Below are 22,759 nucleotides of genomic sequence, written 5' to 3'. Positions count from 1 at the left end.
AACCCCAGACGAACAATCCCACAGCTCTTAGCTCCAATCTGCCCCACGAAATCTCCCAGCGTCTGCCTCTAGAGTCTAGGGACCGCATTAGCCTCTCTGGCCCAGCGTCAGCCCAACTAGCCATGCGTCAGTCTCTGGAGCCTCTGCGTCACCCACGCTGGCTCTCCTCAAGCGTTGTGCAGCTCCTGGCTGCCTCTGTGTGGCCTCTAGCTGGCTCTGCGTCCATCTCTCCCGGCTTCTACGCTGATGCTCCCAGTACCCTCTTTGCCTCTCTGCTTCTATATTCACTGCCCCTCAACTACAACTTTGATCACTCCTTCGATTTCCTTAGCAAGCCCTGCCCCAGAAAATCAAATTCTTGATCAACTCGGTGTGTTCTCCAAGTGACCCTCAAGCCTCCTCTTATAGTTTTCTCGTTGACATATCAACGACCGAGATTAAGTCCCTAATCAATGGCTAAGATTAGACCTGGCTTGATCCATGACTTTTGGACCATTTTAACTCAGTTTTATATTAATTCACGTTAATATTTTATTTTCCCTAAGTTTAGACTTAGGGACTCCATTAAAAATATTAATTATTTTAATATCTCCCAAACTGGTTAGATTCTGCCCAAACCATTTCTGGGTATTGGAGATCTCATGTGCTTTAGCCTCTCCACCAATTTTCGTGGCTAGAGCACATCCGATGCTACCCCAAATCAACACTCCCTCTTAGCGAGGACTGTACTCTAGTAATACTCCTCACTGAGCATCACCCTAATCATCCGGCATCGGTCCTTATGCTGATGCTAGGCCTGTTGCCCAACATCCTCTACATTGTTGCATCATGTACTGCTACCCATGGCCCTGCCATTGCCACTGCTGCATCTGTACAGTAGCTCCCTCTGCATCTGTGTTGATGCCCATGGCCCTGCCACTGCCACTACTACTGCCATTGCTGCATCTGTGTTGTTGCCCATGGCCCTGCCACTGCCACTGCTGCATCTGCACTGTAATCCCTCTCATCATGCTGCATCGTGTTGCCCATAGCACTGCCACTGCTAACTGTTGCACTGCAACTCAGTTACTGAGAAGTAAGTAACTGATCTCCCAACTCTGACATCTCTGTCAGTTCTGCTACTCCTCTTCGAGGCTCCCATAGCAAGGTATAATCCAAGAGGTTGGGTACCTCGAGGATCCTGCCCCTCATCGCCTGTAGTCCGTCTAACTACAGCTCGATGTCTCCCCACTTCCTCTCATGAGGTGCATGAGCACTCATGGCACAGTCATCATCTGTCTCCACTTCTTTCTCCGCCCTTGCTGGCATAGCCTTGGTCTTAGAAGCCTCTCCCTTGCTCTTCTTCCTCGTACACTGGCTCGCATAATGACCTAGTTCCCCACAATGGAAGCATTTGACCTTGGAGAGGTCCTTCTTCTTTAATTTCTCTTGCTTTCCCTCAGATGCTAGGGCAACATCCTCCTCTTCCTCCTTCTTGATTCTAACCCCCTTGTTATTGCTTCCTGCCTTGGTTAGCCTTTTGATCTCTTCCTAACGAAGAGTCGCCCACAGTTCCTCCCAATCTGGAAGGGTCGATCTGCCCAGTATGCTCTGGACAAATACCTCCCAGTCCTCTGAGACTACATTCAATGCGGTCCTCACCATTAATTCCTGATCCGGTGTGGCCCCTATGGAAGTCAGCTGATCCTGGATCTCCTTCAATCGACCGAGGAAGATGTCGATCTGTTCTCCTTTCTGCATCTGATATGACCGCAACTGATTTTCTAGTAGCATCTTCCTCTGCACGGAAGTATGCTGATACAATTTCGTCAGGGCCTCCCACATCGCATTTATCGTGTCCTTTTCGGCAATATGTGGTACTACATGGTCCTTGACCCCATCAAGGATGATGCTCTTGGCCCTCGCCATTACTTCCTCGTACTTATCATTCTCAACTGGGATCGCTATCGTTTTCAAGGCGAAGTCCTTGAGACAATTCTTGTCCAGAACGGACAAGATCCTGGCCTTCCAGACTACGAAGTTTGGGGCTTCGTCCAATCTATCCTGATCTCTTACCCCGTTCACTGCCATCTCGGTGCTCCTCTTTCGACTCTTCCGAGTCTCTCTACTTCCCTCCTGGAAGTTCTCGGTGTGACTCCCTTTGAGCCTCGATTTCCCTCCTGCAAACCCCTCTGCCAATGTCGAGATGCCCCCACTCTGATAGTTAGTGTAGTTGCACCACTGATCCAGATTTCTTGGATAGAAATCCTCGGTAGCAACTTCCTCCTCCTTGGTCTTGCCCTGTTACATATTGTTCTGACCACAGTACCCCACCAGCTTCACTCCGCAACTTCTCCATAGCCTCCTTTGCCCCAGTAAACTAAAGTTTAAAGCCTCTAGACTCTGAAAAATCCTGGTACCAGCAAAATCCGCACCTCCTGGCCACGGGCATCAATCCTTCCTGACTGAAAAAGATGACCGGGCACTGCGTAGGTCAGGTCTGCTCCTTTCTACCAATGCGTTGATCCTTCTCCCGGCTCAAACTTGATGATGCAGGCACTGCGTCACCCCTTCCTTGCGGTTGTCCCGCTAAGAACAGCTTCTGTCACTCGGGACAGTTGCTTCTGTTGTTGCTGCTCTGCTCGGCTAATGCCCTCAATTCTCCTGTGATCTGCAACCACGCTCTCATACCATGTTGGAATTTCTAATTCTATCCGTCAGAAATTCTTTCTGTACTATCTGATTTATTTCTTCCTACTTGTTCATTTACTTAACAAGTTATTTACCATGTAAATACTAAAAATAAGTACAAGTATAGTATCAACACATACAGATCATCAACTGAAAGAAACAAGAACACAAGTGACACCGTTATTTTTGGACTAATGTCCCCGGAAAAACCCAATGCGAGAAAACCAGTGCAGCTATCTAAGGGTTTTATTATTAAGCAATTTCAGAATATAATCTGGGTGCCAGAAATGGCTCACCCAACAGAGAATGTTCTCAGCGGTAGTACCTCTCAGTGGGAGACAAATATTCCGACTAAAAACCCCGGATGAACAATCCCACAACTCTCAGCGCCAATCTGCCCCATGAAATCTCCCAGTGTCTGCCTCTAGGGACTGCGTCAGCCTCTCTGGCCCAACGTCAACCCAACTAGCCCTGCGTCAGCCTCTGGAACCTCTATGTCACCCACGCTAGCTCTCCTCAGGCACTGTGCAGCTCCTCGCTGCCTTTGTGTGGCCTCTAGCTGGCTCTGTATCCCTCTCTCCCAACTTCTGCGCTGATGCTCTCGGTACCCTCTCTGCCTCTCTACTTCTGTATTCACTGCCCCTCAGCTGCAACTCTGATCACTCCTTCAATTTCCTCAACAAGCCCTGCCCCAGAAAATCGAATTCTTGATCAACTCGGTGTGTTCTCCAAGTGACCCTCAAGCCTCCTCTTATACTTTTCTCGTTGACAATTCAACGGCCAAGATTAAGTCCCTAATCAACGGCTAAGATTAGATCTGGCTTGATCCATGATTGTTGGACCATTTTAACTTAGTTTTATATTAATTCACATTAATATTTTATTTTCCCTAAGTTTAGACTTAGGGACTCCATTAAAAATATTAATTATTTTAATATCTCCCAAACTGGTTAGATTCTGCCCAAACCATTTATAGGTATTGGAGATCTCATGTGCTTTAGCCTCTCCACCAATTTTCGTGGCTAGAACACATCTGATGCTACCCCAAATCAACATAAGAAGACTCTTGGGGTCATCTAGGATAAGATACATCCCTTAAGCTATTCATTGCACCTTTTCATGGAGCGACATGCCTTTTGGATAATGATGTCACCCTTGGAAGGCTCTAGACTCATACATGTCAGTTAACGGAGGCTTACTTTCATGTTATTTCGTTGTTTTGGCTATCTTTGGGGGCTAACTTGATGATCCATCCACCTTGTATCATGGATTTAATAGTTTTTTGGACTTTTTAGTATAATATGAAGGAATCGACTTGGTTGCCCTCATATAAATAGGAGAGTTGATTTCCTCTTGGATTATTGTCACACTTGGAACATAATTGTTGAAGTTTGTAACCTGAATAAGTACTTCCACACAAGTCTTAAGTGTCAAGCCATGTGGAAGTCGTCTAAAGTCCTCGCCTTAGTAATTCAATTTAAAATAGGGAATTCTTAAAGTGAAATGCCTTTTTATAAAAGTGAGTTTAATCTAATGAAATGCAAAGGTTTTTATATTAGTGAATTAGATGAATCTTAACCAATGATCAGGACTTACTCTCTATCATCAATCTCATTGAGAGATTAGGGTTATGGAGACTTAGTCATCAATAGTTAACTAATTCGGTTAATAACTCAAGATTAAAAAGGCAAGGCTAGGTGGAGAAGAGACACAAAAGAACTAAGTGAGAGAATAAGGCACAAAGGACAGCGACTTGAGCCCAAAGAAGACAAATGTAGTGATTAGCAGCAAAGTAATCAGCCAACGACTTGATCCAATAAAGGTCAAGGCCATATGAGTCAAATTGAGTAGCAAAGGGGCGCAGACAGAGTAGTACAGTTGTCGTGCAGCAGGCCCAGGGTGCAGATCGGGTAGTACAACAGTCGTATAGTAGGCCCAAGGCATAGATCGGGAAATACGATTATCGTACAGCAAGCCCAAGGCACAAATCAGCTAGTAGAGGCGGCCATGTAGCAGTCTAGTGAGGCCACACATGACATACAAGTTGCACTAGCAGCCTACAGCATGTCAAATAGGTGATTCAGAATTTTTGGAGGGTCAACCAATCATACACGTTCCCAGTTAATTTCTAGAAATTTGTTGTAGCTTGTGTTTATTTTTTGTGGGCCATTTTCCCAGTAAGGGAGCCCTTGTAAGCTTTGATATTATTTTAATGAGATGTATATTTGAAGGGTAGAAATATTTTGTTGTGTATGATGGAAATTGGTTTTATTTGCTTCCACTAAAATTTAGTTTGGCTGATTAAAAATCCAAATAGGTTCATTTTACTCTATGAGTTGAAATAAATTTGATTTTCAGTAACAAAATAATTTGTCAAGTTCTACAGTTAAAAAAAAATTACAATAGTAATTCTTCATTAGAGATCTCTCTTCAGTGTGCAATGGAGGACTAGTAGAGCAAATTTCTTAGGTAGATCTTGTGATGTGATGTGGTCTCTTTTCATGGATGCTTATCGCAGATCTTGGATGTTGCATGGTGAAGTAAGTTTATTTGCTTTATTTTGGCATTATGCTCCACGAGATTAATGTTCTTGTGCTAAGTTAGTCTATTTGGTATTTGCTTCATCATCCCTTTTTGAGCTAAACCCTTCCTCCAAGTATTTGAGTAATAACGATAGGTTTTTCTTTCCCTTAATCATCAGAAAAATTGAGAACTTAAATTAGAAACCCCGGGGTAAGTTTATTTGCCCTAGTTTTGTTTGAATTTAGAACCACTCCCAGAAAACCCTATTACAAACCCTAAGGTAAGTTTATTTAACCTAGTTTTGTTTGAATTTAGAATCACTCCCAGAAAACCCTATATTAGTTTGTAACTTTGTATCATAGATTCCATATGCCCTAGATTAAGAAGGCACTAGCCTATCTCACTTGTGGCATTCTTTTAAAATCTAAAAAACGTTTTTTCTTTTTGTTTTATGGTAAATTAGGGTCAAATTGCAGCAAAATCTTGTGTTTTAGCATTTAATAACCTGTTGATGTATGCCCTAGGGTTCAGTCTAATTTAAAAGTGCATTAAAGAAGTTAATTTAAAGTTTTCCATGCATTTTTCAGCCATTTTCTAGGGCTAATGTCAAACATTATTTGTTGTTGCATGCTTTATTAACCATCAAAATTTGTTGTAATTTTGTCCTTAGTTTAATCTCAAATTTAGCCTTCATCTCATATCATGATTCTTACACAATTTTAATGGCTAAATTTGTTGTTGTTATAAACTATTGTTTTGCTGCAATTTGTTGGCCTAAAACACTAGTTTATAGCAGCCTTGATTTTTTCTTGATTTGGTGCATTCAAGTAACTTAGTTGAGACTCCTTAGGCTAACCCTAGCCTTTGGATTGACCCATAGGTCCTTTGAACCCAAACCTTGAACTTACTCCTTCATTTAGTGCAAAACTAGTTTGTCATACCCTTATCAAGTGGATGTTTGTTGCAGTATCCTTGAGGGGCATTTAACCTAAGATCCTTGGGTTACTAAATTCCTAAGCCCTACCATGAAAGACTCCCTTGTGTTGGATTGTGTCCTTCACTAAAGAGAGGGAGTAGTCAAGGTGACTACTCCCCTTGGATTTATCTACTGTCGACCCGTTCATGGGTTGGATTCCACACCCCGCGCTATGTATTAATATATGCAAATCCTGTATTAATTATCGGCACTTTTCCCTTCTCCCAGGCATGCTAACCCGACTCCTCTCCCTTTTGCACTTTTGCAAGCAACTAAGGGGTTGACCCGTCTATGGGCCCATTTAACTCCAATGAACGGCTTGCCTTGCTCACATGTATGCCACCGCAGCCCAAGCTTACATCATCCCGCTCATCTTAATGTGCACTCCTCTTCATACTTGAAGGAAATAGCCTTCGATCCTAGGTGTAACACACGGCCACACCGCTCAACGCGCAATCACTTGTGATAGGTCTTTCCCGGTGTCAAGCTGACGAATTTGCCATCGCATCTTGGTCCTTACGGTCATACTATTCTCTTTGCGCAACTTTCAATGCGCTTTCCGGATGTGACCCCTCTAGGCTTTCATCATCCCAGGCCCTTGCCCAGTCGCTGATCGCGTCCCACTTAGTCTTGGTCGCTCATTTGTTAGCCTTGTATTGAGCTAAGTTGCGCAGTCTTATGGCTAGCAATCTAGCCTAGGATCCAACACTTACTCAACTTCGTAAATTCCGTCACAACCACAGATAAGGTTAAAGGGGCTAAGGATAAGGCCTTTCCGCCTAAGTCATTTGCGAAAGTTTACGACCACGGCTCCTCTTGGAGGTCCAACCAACACATCAAGCTTACCGCAACATACAAAAGGCATATGATGCCAAAAGTTTGCCAAGAAATCAATACTCAAAGAAACAAGGAATTCTCCCATTAAGTTCAATTACAAGAATGGAAAATGAGCATAGTCACTCAATCAACAGTAACACAAGTCTACAATCATCTCATTTGGTTGAACAGGAATTCCAAGCAACTTAATAACAGAAGTGCCCCAATATATGAATACCCACTATGGAGTACCAATCAAGTTGATCACCATGGTTGAAGCCAGTCATGTAAGCAGGGATTTTCCCATGCCATCTCCACATAGAGACAACACACTCAGCCTTGAGACTTCAACATTAACAAGCGCTTAGCAAGGATGCATCTTTGTACGGAATATAGGAACCTTTAAGTCAATGCATTCAAGCTCATGAGGCCATGCCTTACACAACACCGAATATAAATTTATTAAATTAAGCCCTTAATAACATGGAAGTACAAACCCAACACTAGGGTATGCATCACTGAAGGCTTGCAAAATGCTCTTATATAAACAACAGGTCAATGAGAATAAAAGAGGAAATCCTCCAAATTAACACCTTGTAACACAACAAGGCAACACAAGCTTGAAGTTAAGAAAATCAGCATATTGCAATAAAGAAGAAGAATGCTCATTCTAATAGTGTTATAACATAACCAGTATTTTTACATGTCATTCCAATGCCTTTAGATCAGTGGTAGCAGCATGTTAGTTAATTATATAACCAATAAGAACACAAACCATGTCCAAAACAGTCATATACACCATTTCAATACAGAAAAGTAAACATACAATTACTGCCATTGCAACTACATAAAGAACACTTATCTTCGGAACTCTTGGGCAGCTCAGTCTGGGTCAATGACTCTCCACCCAACCATAGATAGTTGCGGCCAGTTCTTACTTGCAGCTATCACCCCCAAGCCAAATTCCAAAGATTGAGGGGTCTTTTGCTTAAGGTTTGAAAACACAGTCTTCTATTGCTCTAGAGGTTTTTCCTGTTGAAATATGTAACTAAGTTCGGTCTTCATAATGAGTCATGACATATGTAATCATGATTTCATGTATTTGATGTAAAGAGAAAATAAAAATTATTATTGTTATTCTTGAGGCATGGGTTTCATGCTCAAGGGAATTTTATTTTTAGGTCAAGCACCCATTGAGTGCTCACTGCTTGTCATTGAGTCTACAAGTCAATTGAGTCATTGTCATGTATGGAAGACCCATTTGGGCATGTTACATATTGTAAAGAAAATTTTATTTGAGTCAAAATAAAGTCAAAGACCCTCCAAGACCTTGTCATAGTACTACAAACAAGTCGGCCTTCAAAAGGAGCAAGTCGGCAAATCTAGATGGACAAGTCAGCCTATTAGGGGACTCAAGGAAGCCTATATATAGAAGCACTCGGCCTCATTCAAAAAAGAATGCATTCAAAGACAAAGAAGTTCAATCAAGGCAAGAAGGAGACCTAAAGAAGAGCGAGAAAAGGAAGGAGAGTTAAGCACAAGAAAGTCGAAATTTATGATTTGTTTTGGGCCTCATCTCCTCACACGTGCGAGATCTAGGGTATTACTTTGCTGCAGTAAATTCGAGTTGCAAAAGAAGTTGAATTTCAGTGACAAGAAGTCAAGTTTGCTAGCCAAATAATCAAGGAAGAGAGGGTTGTCCAAGTGAAGAAGAGAAGAGAACAAAATCACCATAATTCTCTCCTACGTGCCACTTAGGGTTTCTGCAGCAAGGGCCGAAAACTGCAAGTCAAAGTTGCAGGTCTGGATTTTTGGTCAAAGGTGAAGTGGAAGCTACTGGAAGTCAAGTTTGACTTGGGTTGAGAAAGTGCTTCAAGGAAAAAGTTTAACTTGGTTTCGAGGGGTCTTGGTCAAGGGTCATAGGTCTTGGAATTCGTCAATTGAAGTTCTATAAGAAGAGGAGTTCTTGTGGGTTTTCCTCTCAACAGGAGAGGTTTTGGCCTTGGTTGATCGCCTATATCTTGTGTCCTTTTGTCTCATTGTTCTTTATTGTTTTGGTAGTTGTTTGATGATAAGAACACTAATTATAAGAAAGAGAAGGAAGAAGTTAATCAAGTTAAGTAATATATATCACAAGCAATTATCAAAGTAAGAGAAATCACCTATTCTAGTTGCCCCTAGATTTCTCAACATGGTATCAAAGCGAAGGTGACAAGACAAGGAAAGGCAAGTTGAAGAAGGAGCACCAAGAAAGATCAAGACATCAAATAGGACATTGTACCATCAAGAAGGGATACACAAGGGTTGAGTACAAGGAAATCATCAAGAAGGACTAACTCACTCATCATCTTGAAGGAAGGAACTAAGAAGGCCTCAAAACCCTAGCTCATTCAAGAAGGGTTCTACACTCAAAGCATTCTTGGAAAGATCATACATCATTATCACAAGGAAAAGAAAGACCTCAAGGACCCTACCTCCACTCAAAGAAGGACTACACATTTGAAGCATCTTGAAGTCTCCATTTCAAGGAAGCAAGAAGAAGCATTGCCATCATCATCAAAGGAATCAAGGTGTTCTCCCTTTATTTGAATCAAGAATCTCATCACAAGCATATTTGAAGAAGGACATCTCTAGAAGAAGCATTGTCATCTTCAAGGAAAGCAAACATCATCATCAAAATCAAGAAGGCATCAAGTTGAAGATATCACCATCAAAGGAGCATCTTCACTTGACAAGTAAGTATCCTTATATCTATGACTGAATCTACTATCAAAATGACTTCATTCTGCAAGGAGAGAAATAAATTGGTTGGGTCATCAAATTTCCTTGCATGGAAGAAGAGGACAGATTTGATCCTCATAGAAAATGAAGTCATTGGACATGTTAAGGGTTTAATTGTCGAACCACCAAAGGAAGAAGCTCAAGCTCTAGCAAAGTATATGAAGGGGGAAATAAGGGCTCAAAGAATCCTTATAGAATCAATCAAGGATTCTCTCATCCCTTATGTAGCAAAATTGGAGAAGTCAAAAGACATCTATGACAAGCTAGTAGAATTATTCTCCGTAAGCACTGCAAGAGAAGTAATATCTTTGAGAACCAAGCTATATAAGATGAAGGTATCAAAGGAAGAAAGGATAGCCTCATATTTTATGAGGCTATCACAAATATAAGACCAACTACAAGAGTTGGAGGAAATAATGTCCAACAAAGAGATAACCACTGTGGTGCTCAATGCATTACATGATGAATGGGGAAACTTTGTATTAAGCATCTATGGAAAGAAGGAAGCCACCCCATTTAGTGAACTTTGGTCATTGTGTAAGATTAAAGAAACCAGGTTGAAGGCAAAAAGCGATGTAGGACCAAGCGAACAAGTTCAACGATTTGCTGCCATAGCTAGGAGAAAAGTAAAGTTTGGTAAGTTTGGTCCTCAGAAAAAGAAGATGTCAAAGATCCAATGCTATGACTGTCAGGAATGTGGGCATTGCAAGAGAGATTGTTCGAAACTTAAGAAGGACAACAAGAAAAGGAAAGAAAGGAATGAAGCCCATGTCATTGAAGAAGTGGAAGAACCTAAGAAGAAGAAATCAAAGAAGGAGGAAGTGAAAGATCTCTACTATGACTGAGATAATCTCCTTCACTTAGTTCTTTTTAGTTTTTGTGAAAGATAGCTATCATGGTAGAAAGCATTGTAAGTATGATAGGATGCATCATATTAGGAGATGGCATCATATTAGAAGCATATGATTGAAGCAAGAGCTCATGACATCATTATAGAAGCTTGAAAGGATAGCTGAAGTAGAAGTCTACATGGATGTAGCAGTCATCATAGAAAGGAAGTAGCTCTTGGTAACCTCATTGAAAGCATAAGTAGTATATATGGTTGAAAGAAAGTCATCTAGCATGATAAAAGATAAAAAGAATTCATCATACATCATCATCATTAGAAAGGAGCATTTGCAGGATGAGGATAATCAAGATCCTTTGTTGGAATCTTCATTAGAAGGTTCACCTCTACTTGGAAGAAGCAAGTGTCTCATTGATCATTCCACCTTGTGTGGGATCCATTGTTTAGAAGGATGATGGTATGGTGACAAAGGAGCGCAGCGTGTCAAAATGGTTGAAGAACTTTCAAGCAAGGAAAAGAAGTTGTCGAAGGAAGTCTAGATGATTAAAAGAAGAAAAGAGGTATGTATATATTTGATAGATTAAGTCATGTCATCATATAGTTGCAGATAGCATGGATGAATGCTCTAAGAAGAAGGATCTCTTCCTTTGGTAAGATGCATGAAGACATATGTGTTGAACAAGTTCACATATTGATAAGATGAAATCAAGGAACAAGTTCACATGTTGACAAAGATGAAGGAACTATGTATAGAAGTTCCTAGGAAGCAATATGTGAAGAAAGGAAGTAGAATTCGTGAAAGATGCAACTATAGTCACATAAGATAAGTGATCAACATCCTATGACTAAAAGAATTGGCTATGAGATCTCCATAGAGAAGGTATGAAGACTCTGACGAAGTTTGTAAAAGAAGGAGACCCTTGACATTGCCTATCATGGAGATGTGTTTATGAATATGCAGGATGTTCATGTTGAAAGCAAGCAAATGTCATAATGAAAGGCCATCATAAAAGGTAACTTTGATTTGATGTTCATTTTGATTTTTGAACAACATTTGGTTGGGTTGAAACAGGGCTACCGAAAGAGAGTTGTAGATGTCACCTACAACCAAGAATGGATGGAAGATCCTGAAAATAACATGACTTGGAAAAGGTAGTTGGATGAAGAAAAACCAAAGGTGGACTAGAATATCACTTTCCGATGAAGAGAAGGATGACATGACTGATATGGTTCGTGAAGGAAAGTGATGGATGGTCGATGCCCTACGAAGAAAACCTAGAAGATGAAGGCTCCATAATGATGAAGATAAAATTCATGACATCGAAAGGAGGAGCTCTACAAGCAGTTGAAGGTACCATGATCTCCACCAAAGAGCAGAGAGTTGTTGTTGAAAACAAGTCCCTAATTAAGAGGGAGCTTAGAATCAAGTCCCTAGTTAAGAGGGAGCTTGGAATCAAGTCCCTAATTAAGCGGGAGCTTGGACAAGTCCCTGGATAAGAGGAAGCTTGGGTGCATTCCTTTTATAAGAATGAGTATATCTTCCCTAGTTGAGAGGGAGAGATAGACACATCATTCTTGTCTTCATATTGTGAAGAAAGAATGGAGGATTGGGTAAGCATCTAAGATTGATTCTGATACTCTTTGAGGATGTGGTAGGGCATCCAAGATGTAAGAGTAGTCGAAGAGGAAATTCCTTGAGGATGTGTTATTCCAAGATAGGAATTGTCCTAAAAGGACATACCCTGTGAACACCTGGGTGGGGTATGTGCCTTGAGAGACAATGATGATGGTGTCTATCAATTATTGGTCTCGCCATCATTGTGCTCTAATCTTGTGGAGGGATAGAGTCATTTGTCAAGGCCTTGCGATGTGACAATGTTGGTTGGTCTGATAAAATGCTCTGGTATAAGCTGATAAGATAGCTTATGAGATGGCTTACCAATCCGACTCTTCTTATGAAAATTCTTCAGTTTGAGAATGTCCAAGCACGTTGTATGGATTATGAATACCTCCCTAGTTAAAAGGGAGTGTTGAAATATGTAACTAAGTTCGGTCTTCATAATGAGTCATGACATATGTAATCAGGATTTCATGTAATTGATGTAAACAGAAAAATAAAAATTATTATTGTTATCCTTGAGGCATGGGTTTCATGCTCAAGGGAAATTTATTTTTAGGTCAAGCACCCATTGAGTGCTTGTCATTGAGTCTACAAGTCAATTGAGTCATTGTTATGTATGGAAGACCCATTTGGGCATGTTACATATTGTAAAGATAATTTTATTTGAGTAAAAATGAAGTCAAAGACCCTCTAAAACCTTGTCATAGTGCTACAAACAAGTCGGCCTTCAAAAGGAGCAAATCAGCTTATTAGGGGACTCAAGGAAGCCTATATATAGGAGCACTCAGCCTCATTCAGGAAAGAATCCATTCAGCAACAAAGAAGTTCGATCAAGGCAAGAAGGAGACCCAAAGAAGAGCGAGAAAAGGAGGGAGAGTTAAGCAAAAGAAAGTCGAAATTTCCAATCTATTTTGGGCCTCATCTCCTCACATGTGCGAGACCTAGGGCATCAGTTTGTTGCAATAAATCTGAGTTGCAAAAGAAGTTGAATTTTAGTGACAAGAAGTCAAGTTTGCTAGCCAAATAATCAAGGAAGAGAGGGTTGTCCAAGCGAAGAAGAGAAGAGAACAAAATCACCATAATTCTCTCACACGTGCCACCTAGGGTTTTTGCAGCAAGGGCCGAAAAATGCAGATCGAAATTGCAGTTAAAATTGCAGGTCCGAAATTTTGGTCAAAGGTGAAGTGGAAGCTACTGGAAGGCAAGTTTGACTTGGGTTGAGAAAGTGCTTCAAGGAAAAAGTTTGACTTGGTCTTGGAGGGGTCTTGGTCAAGGGTCATAGGTCTTGGAATTCGTCAATTGAAGTTCTATAAGAAGAGAAGAGTTCTTGTGGGTTTTCCTCTCAATAGGAGAGGTTTTGGCCCTGGTTGATAGCCTATATCTTGTGTCCTTTTGTCTCATTGTTCTTTATTGTTTTGGTAGTTGTTTGATGATAAGAACACTAATTATAATCAAGAGAAAGAAGAAGTTAATCAAGTTAAGTAATATATATCACAAGCAGTTATCAAAGTAATAGAAATCACCTATTCTAGTTGCCCCTAGATTTATCAACATGTCCACCTCCACCTTCCAACTGAGTTGCAAGTAGCAAAAGAACAGGGAATCTAGAGACTCATCTCCACCCAACTTGGAGACTCCAAAATACAAAAAATCAAACGTACAGCAAGGAAACCATCCAGAAATCCCACGGGAATTTTTCCAGGAATAATTCCTCCACCCCAACCCTTCGGGATTTATTGAGAATCACCATCTCCACCCTCTGGCTACTAGGGACTCAAGAGGCAATTTCTTCCCCACCTAGAGTGATTTCCTCCTTGACTCCTTGCCAACCGAAAACTGTCTCCTCCCTTGTTGTTGTTGCGCTCCACCCTGCTCTCCTTTTTCCTCTCGTCCATGATGGCTCTTCCCATGTTTTCCGACAGGCTATGAAAAACCTTCCTGGCCTATGGGGTCATGCCACATCTCCCCGCTTTTCTTGTCTCATAATTGCGACCCAACAGTCCGCTCTTTGCTTGCGCACTGTGGTATAACTACTTAATGGCGTTGTCCTCTCTTGCTTGCCTTTTTCTCCAAGGAAGCATGGCCCTTGTCCTCTTGTCTAGTCTCCTCTTAATGGCATGCTCCAGCTCATTTAGAGTGCATACCTACCAGCCTCCTTAGCTTTCACAGCAATTGAAATCCCAAGCAATTACCCTCCTTATTCTCTGGAATCTGTGTCCCATAACTCAACCCATATTTCTTTTATAAAAGTATTTACATTGCATACATGAGGTTAAGCAATTGGGTTGTTACACTTGTGGCATTCTTTTAAAATCTAAAAATCGTTTTTCTTTTTGTTTTATGGTAAATTAGGGTCGAATTGAAGCAAAATTGTGTGTTTTAGCATTTAATGACTTGTTGATGTATGCCCTAGGGTTTAGTCTGGTTTAAAAGTGCATTCGAGAAGTTAATTTTGAGTTTTCCATGTATTTTCAGCCATTTTCTAGCGCTAACATCAAACTTTATTTAGTGTTGCATGCTTTATTGACCATCAAAAAAATTTGTAATTTTGTCCTTAGTTTAATCTCAAATTTAGCCTTCATCTCATATGATTCTTACACAATTTAATGGCTAAATTTACTGTCGTTATAAACTATTGTTTTGTTGCAATTTGCTGGCCTAAAACTCTACTTTATAGCAGCCTTGAGTTTTTCTTGATTTGGTGCATTCAAGTAACTTAATTGAGACTCCTTAGGTTAACCCTAGCCTTTGGATCGACCCACAGGTCCTTTGAACCAAAATCTAGTACTTACTACTTCATCCGGTGCAAAACTAGTTTTTCTTACCCTTATCCAGTGGATTTTTGTTATAGTATCATCAAGAGCATTTAGCTTAAGATACTTGGGTTAATTGATCACTAAGCCCTACCATGAAAGACTCCCTTGTGTTGGATTTTGTCCTTCACTAAAGAGAGGGGAGTAGTTGCCAAGGTGACAATGGTAACACTCATGTATTTTGCACGTTGTCTAGGTCACCTGGTGAGGCCTTGCACTAGGTGCTAGATTTTTCTATAACAAGTCTCATGGATGTTTTAATAAACTTTTACTCTACTCTCTTACTTTTGGATTTGATATGTGAGACTTGTGTTTGCATAGTCCTTCTTGGGTTGTGGCACATAGAACATATCTGCTTGACAATCTCAGAATCAGGTTATAATATCTTCCACATACTTGTTCACTATCTAGCATTGGTAATGTAACTTGAGCTGTTTGGACCTATCATGGTGTTTATAATTATCTATTTCTTGCACACTTAGTTGTTTCTTAATGTCACTACAACTTCATTGATATTAGTTCTAAATATATTGTCATCTCAATCCTCACGATGCCCAAGGAATTCCCCAGAATACTTGGTTGTCACCCAAGCCTAACCGAGCACTCGGATCAGGGTGCCCCTTCTTGTTTTGACATGCCTAAACCCAGGGTTTAGCCTTGCGAACAAACTGTGTCGATTAATGGTGATTTATAAGTTACCAAATAAAACATTTTATTTCTTTATGACATAAAAATGGCTTCTTAAAGAGGGCAACCCAAGAGTATGTATGATCGCACTGAGGAAATTCAGATGTTATAGAACCAACATCTGCTGGTCAAGTCAAACCCTGACAAGCTTTTCAGGTTGTTTAGAGGACTCTAAGGTTGAAGATGAATTGCAACTTGTGTTAATCGAATGTCTCTATCTATAACATCTTATAAATAGTGAATTTGAAGGAATGCCTCCCTTTCTCTTAAACATCCGCTCCAAAGAATAGTAGCGGGAACCACAAACAATATAATAATTAACAGTTAACCATAAATGTCCGTTTATGTTAAAAGGGATTTTGCTTCCAGACCCGTCAGGCAGTGATTTATACGGTGAAAAAGCTCTAATAGGCCATGTGCATATGGCATAGTGCATCCACTTGTACTCCACTTTTAACTATTTTTCCATGTTGCCTTGTAGTATTTGTTCCTATCTAATACGTTGCAGGTCACACCGAGACTCTTAATCATGTAATTTATTCCAAACTACCATCAATTTCAATTGTTAAACACTGCATATTTCAGCAAACTTCATACCACGACACAGGGAAAGCATTTTTACAAAATGAACTTGGTAAACATTTAAACAAACCTCTGCCAAGGTCATCACGATCTGCGTGCACAACAACTGCCCTCCCAACTATTGAATGTGGCCCCTTCAGAGGTATCTGCAATCATCCATATATATTGACCAAATTCTCAATCTAATTAGTATCAAAAACCACATTGCAAACTTATTCAATTGTATCTTTGCCATCATAAAATCTGAAACTTAAAATCCAGCCTCAAATATCACCTTCCAATCTTGGATGGACAACTCAGCCACACCTGCAATTGCAAAAGAAGAGGTCTCAATAATGCCACCCACGATCAGATATTATAATTTTTGAAGCCGGGCAGGTATGACTTGAACTTGCAAATTGTATCTGACTCGGTGTACAAATCAGGAAAAAAAACTCGGCAACTTAGAAATTAAAAATTTGGTTAAATTTTGTCAAATTTTTTTTTGTTGAGCTTTTGCTCAGTCCAAGCAGTACTCTTAGTCTCTGACCCGGCTAAGCCAAGCGTTGTTACTTTGACAGTAAAAGAAAATGACCGGTAAACAAACAAGGGTTTTACCAAGCTCAGATGAGTTTGTAGAACAAACTGAGCCTATGGACAATTTAATTAATAAAGTGGGGAAAAATATTCCGCATGCCCATGGCTTCTGAAAATTGAAAAATTAAAATTGAAGGAAAAAAATAGTGAAATGCAGGAACAAGAAAAACAACATACCATCCTCTCCAGCAATAATATTGCCCAAATCACCAGCATGACGGTTTTCATCCTCGGGAGCACCATGATCCTTCTTCCATGGGTTGTAATGTGGACCTATAGTATTAATCTATCATTGAGTGTATTTCCTGTATAATAGCAATACTGAGATTGATTATTAATTAAAAAGGATTGGTTGCAGTAGTTCATACCAGTGGAGAGGCATCCATTGGTGGTATCACCCATTGCATGAACATGAAATCCATGGAGACCAGGCTTGAGGCCTGTTATTCTGCCGAACACCTTTGTGGCTTCTGTAGGACAAATAATTCGATTCAATTAGTGGGCGAATGGTTAACAGAGGAATTATAAGTTCTGTATGGATCTGAGCAACTGTACCATTGCCCTCCTGTGTGAAGTGGAGGACACCCTTGACATTCTCGCTCCCTGAAAGCACCGCCACTGCTTTGAGGCCTGCCATTCTTTTTTTTCAAAAGACGCTTGGCTTTCAATGATCCGTCTATGATGATAATATATTATGCCCTGGAAAGAGAAGCTAATTAGGGTGGTTAAGTTTTGATTAGTAAATGATAGAGTGCTCGCTGAGAGAGCTCGCTGAGTATATTAATACAACTCATCATATATTATCTCCGAGAAGTTAACTAGCATTTGCATCAGATGTTGCAAAGAAAACATTGTAAGGCATAATCTACTACTACTTCCTCTTCTTGGAATATTAAATTTCTTATCACCCGAGGACTACAATCCCTCTAATTATTGGCATCAAAGTTTTTTCCACTTTAGTGGGTTTACCTTCAACCTAAAGAAACATGAACTTGAGTCACTCAATTAAAAAGAAATTGCTAAATTGTTATTTATCAGGTTTTGAGTAAAAACAATTAATAACTCATATTTACAACCTTTTAAATATTTACAACCTTCTAAGTCTTGTATTTATAACTCATATTTATAACCCTTTAAAATGACACTGACTATCTATATTTTTATTAATAATAAAAAGAATCTTCTTTATAAAACTGACACTCACATGCTACTCCTATATATTTATGTTATATTTAATATTCAGTGTCCATCAATTGAATGACAAGATGAAAGCTCAACTTAATTGCACCTTTAAAATATGACTTAAAAGTTTAATTGGTAATTATTTATTCAGTAATTTGTACATTGTTAATTGCAATTTCTCTTGAAAACCAATGTTTATATCAAAATTTTAAAAATTAACACTCACTTCTCCCGTAGTCTGGTGTTTCTTTATTTGATCATGGTACTCAAGATTGCCTTTCTCCAAAGTATCCAATGTGAAGATGATATCTTATGTGTTTCCGTGTTTCTTTATTTGATCATGGTACTCAAGATTGCCTTTCTCCAAAGTATCCAATGTGAAGATGATATCTTATGTATTTCCGCTTTCTCAGTAGGTTCATGTGATTATTATTATTTTTGGTGTTAATGTTTATATTTTTTTTATGCCCATCCATTATTTATTATCTAAACATTGATGTTTGAAAATCCGTAAGTGGCTAGTGTGGAAATTGCAAGATATGCTGAGAATTTGGTTATCTAGTAAGCATAGAGTCATTCTTGAGTCATTATCTTTACCATCTCAGGAAGAAGAAGAAGAAGAAAAGCCTATTGAATTGAAAAAGAACCCTAAAAAGTATTAGGATCCATGGGTCATGTTTTTTGCATCATGTAGCAAGATCACATGGTTAATTGATTATGCCACATGAAGAATTAGCCTTTGCCAATATTTAGGCCTATGACTAGGTGATTTTTTCTAGTAATATTCTTATACCAAATTACCATGATAATTCTCTTTTAAATTAAAAGGCAAGCACCGTTTTTTAGTGTTTCAACTTCATTTATAAAGAGTTTAGTGCTGATAATTAGTAGATTATATGAAATTTTGAAAATTGCACTAATATATTATTGTTGTAAGGCTCTACATTCCCAGTGGAACTCATATAGTGAGTGGATAAAGAAATGATAAGTTTTTCAAATGGTGAAATAATTTTCATATGCGTGATATTGTGATCTAGATAAATAAAACCAAACTCTTCATTTATCATGTATCTTAACTCTTTTATATCTCCAGTGTATTTTCCGTACAAATAAGAAGCATTTGTTAATCATGCATCATGTAATATGATCTTCAATCAGTAGAAAAAACTTAATATCAAAGAAAGAAAGACAGAGGAAAATGCTTTTAATGTCCAAAAATGACTCATTGTTACAAAAGAGATGCTTGCTAATGAACAGGATAAGGTAGCTTGGGAAAAGTGTAGTAACAGCTTTATAAAGAATCCTATATAGATTTCTTGTTAACAACATATTAAGATATTTTAGAGAGTAGTTAATTATGCTTAGAGATGTGCTAAAGAAAATAAGGTCACTAAATAAAAAAAGAAGATAAACATCAATTCTTATTCGAAATTAATACAAAAAATAATTTGTGGGAACTTACTACTCTTGAGAGAAGCTTCCTAAAATTTCCTAATGGTGCTTCTCCTTAAATAAATAGATTTAAGGCTACATCTAATTACATCAACATGGATAAGACAAGCTCTCAAGGATATGGATGTAATTTAATTACCAGAGTTGATATTCATGAAGTGAGAGTGCACACATTAATATCTCCCAAGATTGAGGGAAGTGGAGGTTAGATTAACACATACATGACCTTTGTTGTAAAAGGGATCAAAACAAACAAATAGATTTGCAAGAGTGCATCATAAAAACCTATTAGATGATGAAAAGTAGGCATGTAGGCATATTTTCCCTAGTGTGGAAAATGAGTAAATTATATTTTAGTAGAAAATATTTTCCTATTATTTATAAGGTCTAATATTTTAACAAAAGATTGGCCAATATTTCACAATTTTTTATAATTTAAAGCAAGATTGGCTGAAAATCCAAGAGATTTTATAATTGAGAGAAAGATACGTCTAAATAATATATACATATTTGGTTATCAATAAGACATACATATATATATATATATATATATAGAGAGAGAGAGAGAGAGAGAAAGAGAGATTTTGTAACTTAAGGTTTTATATTAATCAAAGACCATATTTACATGGGTTTATAAGGATTTCTAGACTGACCATGGAGGATACAACCTCTCATCGTTTGCTCCCTGAAAATATACCTTCAAGGTTCCTTAGGTGGATAGCAGAGCTACTATACTTGACATTGGCAGTGTCGAGTAGCTTTTCTAGCCCAAAATCTGCTATGTATGGCTCCATGTCAAAGCCTAGAAGGATGTTGCTTGGCTTAATATTTCCATGAACAAACTTCCTTTCATGTAAATAAGCCAGGCCTCTGGCTACTCCCTTTGCAATTTTAAATGATAAATCTGTGTTTACAAAACATAATCTACTGCAAGGATGCTAAGCTGGAAATGGCTATCTACCTTTCAGCGAGCATTGCTGACCCCTCCTCAAAGATTTCCTGGACAATGTCTATATTTTGCTGCTTTTCAACTGACTTAGACGATGAATCAGTGGATTTCCTTCTGAAAAAATTCTTAAATTTGCCTTCCTTCTTAACTGGAGCTAGTGGTGCAGATTTCTTAGGTGGGATCAAATCCACTACAATGCATGTAGTGTCGTCCCTAAGTCCTCTTATCCTCAAAGCCTCCTACATCTAAAACGGTTAGGCTATGATAGAAAATAAACTTAAAGATGGTGACATTGATCGCTTATCCTTGTCAACAGTATTTGTACCTTAACAATTTGTTTTGTAGCAAGTTCTGTTGGCAAGCCTCGGCAGCAATTTGCAGCTTTCTCAAAGCTCAATGCATCCCAAACACCATCAGTTGCAATGATAAGCCTTCCTCCAGCATTCAGTAGCTATTGAAACAAAAAATTACCAGTCTAAATCAAACAGACACATTGTGACCAGGTATTTTTTTCCTCCAGTAAATGGTTAAAATCCATCCCCTGTCACTACAACAATAATACACCATATATCACCTTCCCATTAAAACCGAGAATGAGCTGCAAGTAAACTGTAAGAATGCGGATGCCTCATAAGCATGGAGTTAAGTTTGATCCCTGAGCTTTGCTCCAATCCTCAACTGTAGAAATATTGAAATTTTTAAGAAGACTCTAGCCATTTCATAAGCAGCAGAGTATTGACAGCAGAGTTTGTCTGTTGTTGAGTCCCAATCATAGAGATGTCTATATGAGTTATGTCAATGTCTAAGTAGAGTTGTTGAATATGGAATGTGGGTGTAAGTCCTCATCTCTATCCAACTTATGTCAAAGCAAGGATGCTACATAGGAAGAAAGAATTGGTTAATCGGTTGTGGATGATGGCATTTTTTCTAGAAAATGCAATACCTCCATCATTGATGGTCTCTTTTGAGGGGAAGCAGAAGCACAATTCAATGCAATCCCCACAGACACTGAGATTTCTTCCCTTCCTTCAACCTCTGGTTGAAGAGTAGGATCTATGATGTGCAAAAGGCGATGCTTGTCATCTACAAAGTTTTGACCCCATGCTGCAAAATCCTTATCTGAAGGCCAGCATGCACAGAAATGCCCTCAATAGGTGTGATGTCAGTTTGACAGACAGCACAAGCGAACAATCCTCATACTGTCTGCACCGTATATTCCGAGCCCAGCCTACAATGTGAAATACTCAATTATTAGCATGACAGACTTGCAACAAGATGCATTCTACAATATTCTCTACAGCTAGTTTTTATTTCAGTACATCACATGGAAAAGCAAGGATTTATGTCTATATATCCCACAAAAGATTGTGCAGATTCCTACCTCGGCTCCACCAACAGTATTCAATCTACCAATCTCACCACCACTGGCCATTATGCGCTCTCTCCTATAGTATCATATATCAATACAAATCAAGAGCTTGAAACAATACACTGGCTAAACAAAGACTGGTTTCCACAATCAACCGACCAAAGGAATACAGACACTTGTATAGCACAAAGGGTCATGGTTTGTTTTGCATCATGGCAAGAATCTTACTCTTCAAGATTGGCCTCAAGCCTGTGATCAACAGTTAAAAGAGAAACCAACCCTCCAGGCGATTAAAGAATGCAACGAGAATCACCTATAGATGCTACCATGACTGTCCAACCATCTATTATCACAAAAGTAACAGTGGTTCCCGATGTTTGTTCTGGTAAAACCAACAGATATCAAAACAAGAAGGATAGGAAGCGCCACTAGTAAAGATATACAAGACATGCAGCTAACAAAATATTAATGGCACATCCACAGGCATATATCAAGGAGGTCTCGGGATCAAATGTCATTGAATATCTAGTGGTTACCAGCAGTAGCTAAACAGGGGAAAAGTGTGGAATCCATAAGGAACTCATAATATGCAGGCTTGTGATTACCAATAGTAGCTAAACAGGGGAGATTGTGGAATCCATAAGAAACTCATAATATGCAAGCGATTGAAGGGCTATCTTTGTAAAAAAAATAAAAAACAACCATGCAGAAACGAATTGAACGATATTTCTTACAGATATACATGAAATGGAAAAAAGAGAACAAGAGAACCCACCATAATAGGCATTTTCCAAGCTTCCATGTGGAATGTAGTCATAAACCAGTAGTTTTTCCTCTATACCCCAATAGAAAGCTCGAAGGCGAACAATGTTGGGATGTTTAACCCTACTGATTGCTTTAGCATCTGCTTCGAAA

The 22,759-nt window shown here is 39.1% G+C and overlaps 1 protein-coding gene across 3 annotated transcripts in view; it reads right to left on the bottom strand.

Annotated features, from left to right (window-relative positions):
• Nucleotides 1–17,640, bottom strand: part of LOC149257234 (superoxide dismutase [Cu-Zn] 4A-like) — a 219,919-nt gene extending 202,279 nt beyond the window's left edge. Inside the window, exons 1-5 of one of the 3 annotated variants that reach the window (XM_089413827.1) lie at nt 17,448–17,640; nt 17,261–17,362; nt 17,070–17,165; nt 16,591–16,622; nt 16,387–16,462 (exon numbers count right to left, since the gene is read on the bottom strand). In XM_089413827.1, coding sequence (XP_089269953.1) covers nt 16,387–16,462; nt 16,591–16,622; nt 17,070–17,165; nt 17,261–17,362; nt 17,448–17,529 — 388 coding nt within the window. In that variant the 5' untranslated portion in view covers nt 17,530–17,640. The remainder of the gene's footprint in view (nt 1–16,386; nt 16,463–16,590; nt 16,623–17,069; nt 17,166–17,260; nt 17,363–17,447) is intronic. The other 2 variants (XM_089413834.1, XM_089413830.1) reach the window with 2 other exon arrangements.
• Between the last annotated feature and the right edge of the window lie 5,119 nt (nt 17,641–22,759).

The sequence above is a fragment of the Pinus tabuliformis genome, chromosome 6 (assembly GCF_031772625.1).
Source record: "Pinus tabuliformis cultivar Carrire ecotype Pingquan chromosome 6, CPIR1, whole genome shotgun sequence".
Taxonomy (NCBI): Eukaryota; Viridiplantae; Streptophyta; class Pinopsida; order Pinales; family Pinaceae; genus Pinus; species Pinus tabuliformis.
This window is presented reverse-complemented; position numbering and strand designations above follow the sequence as displayed.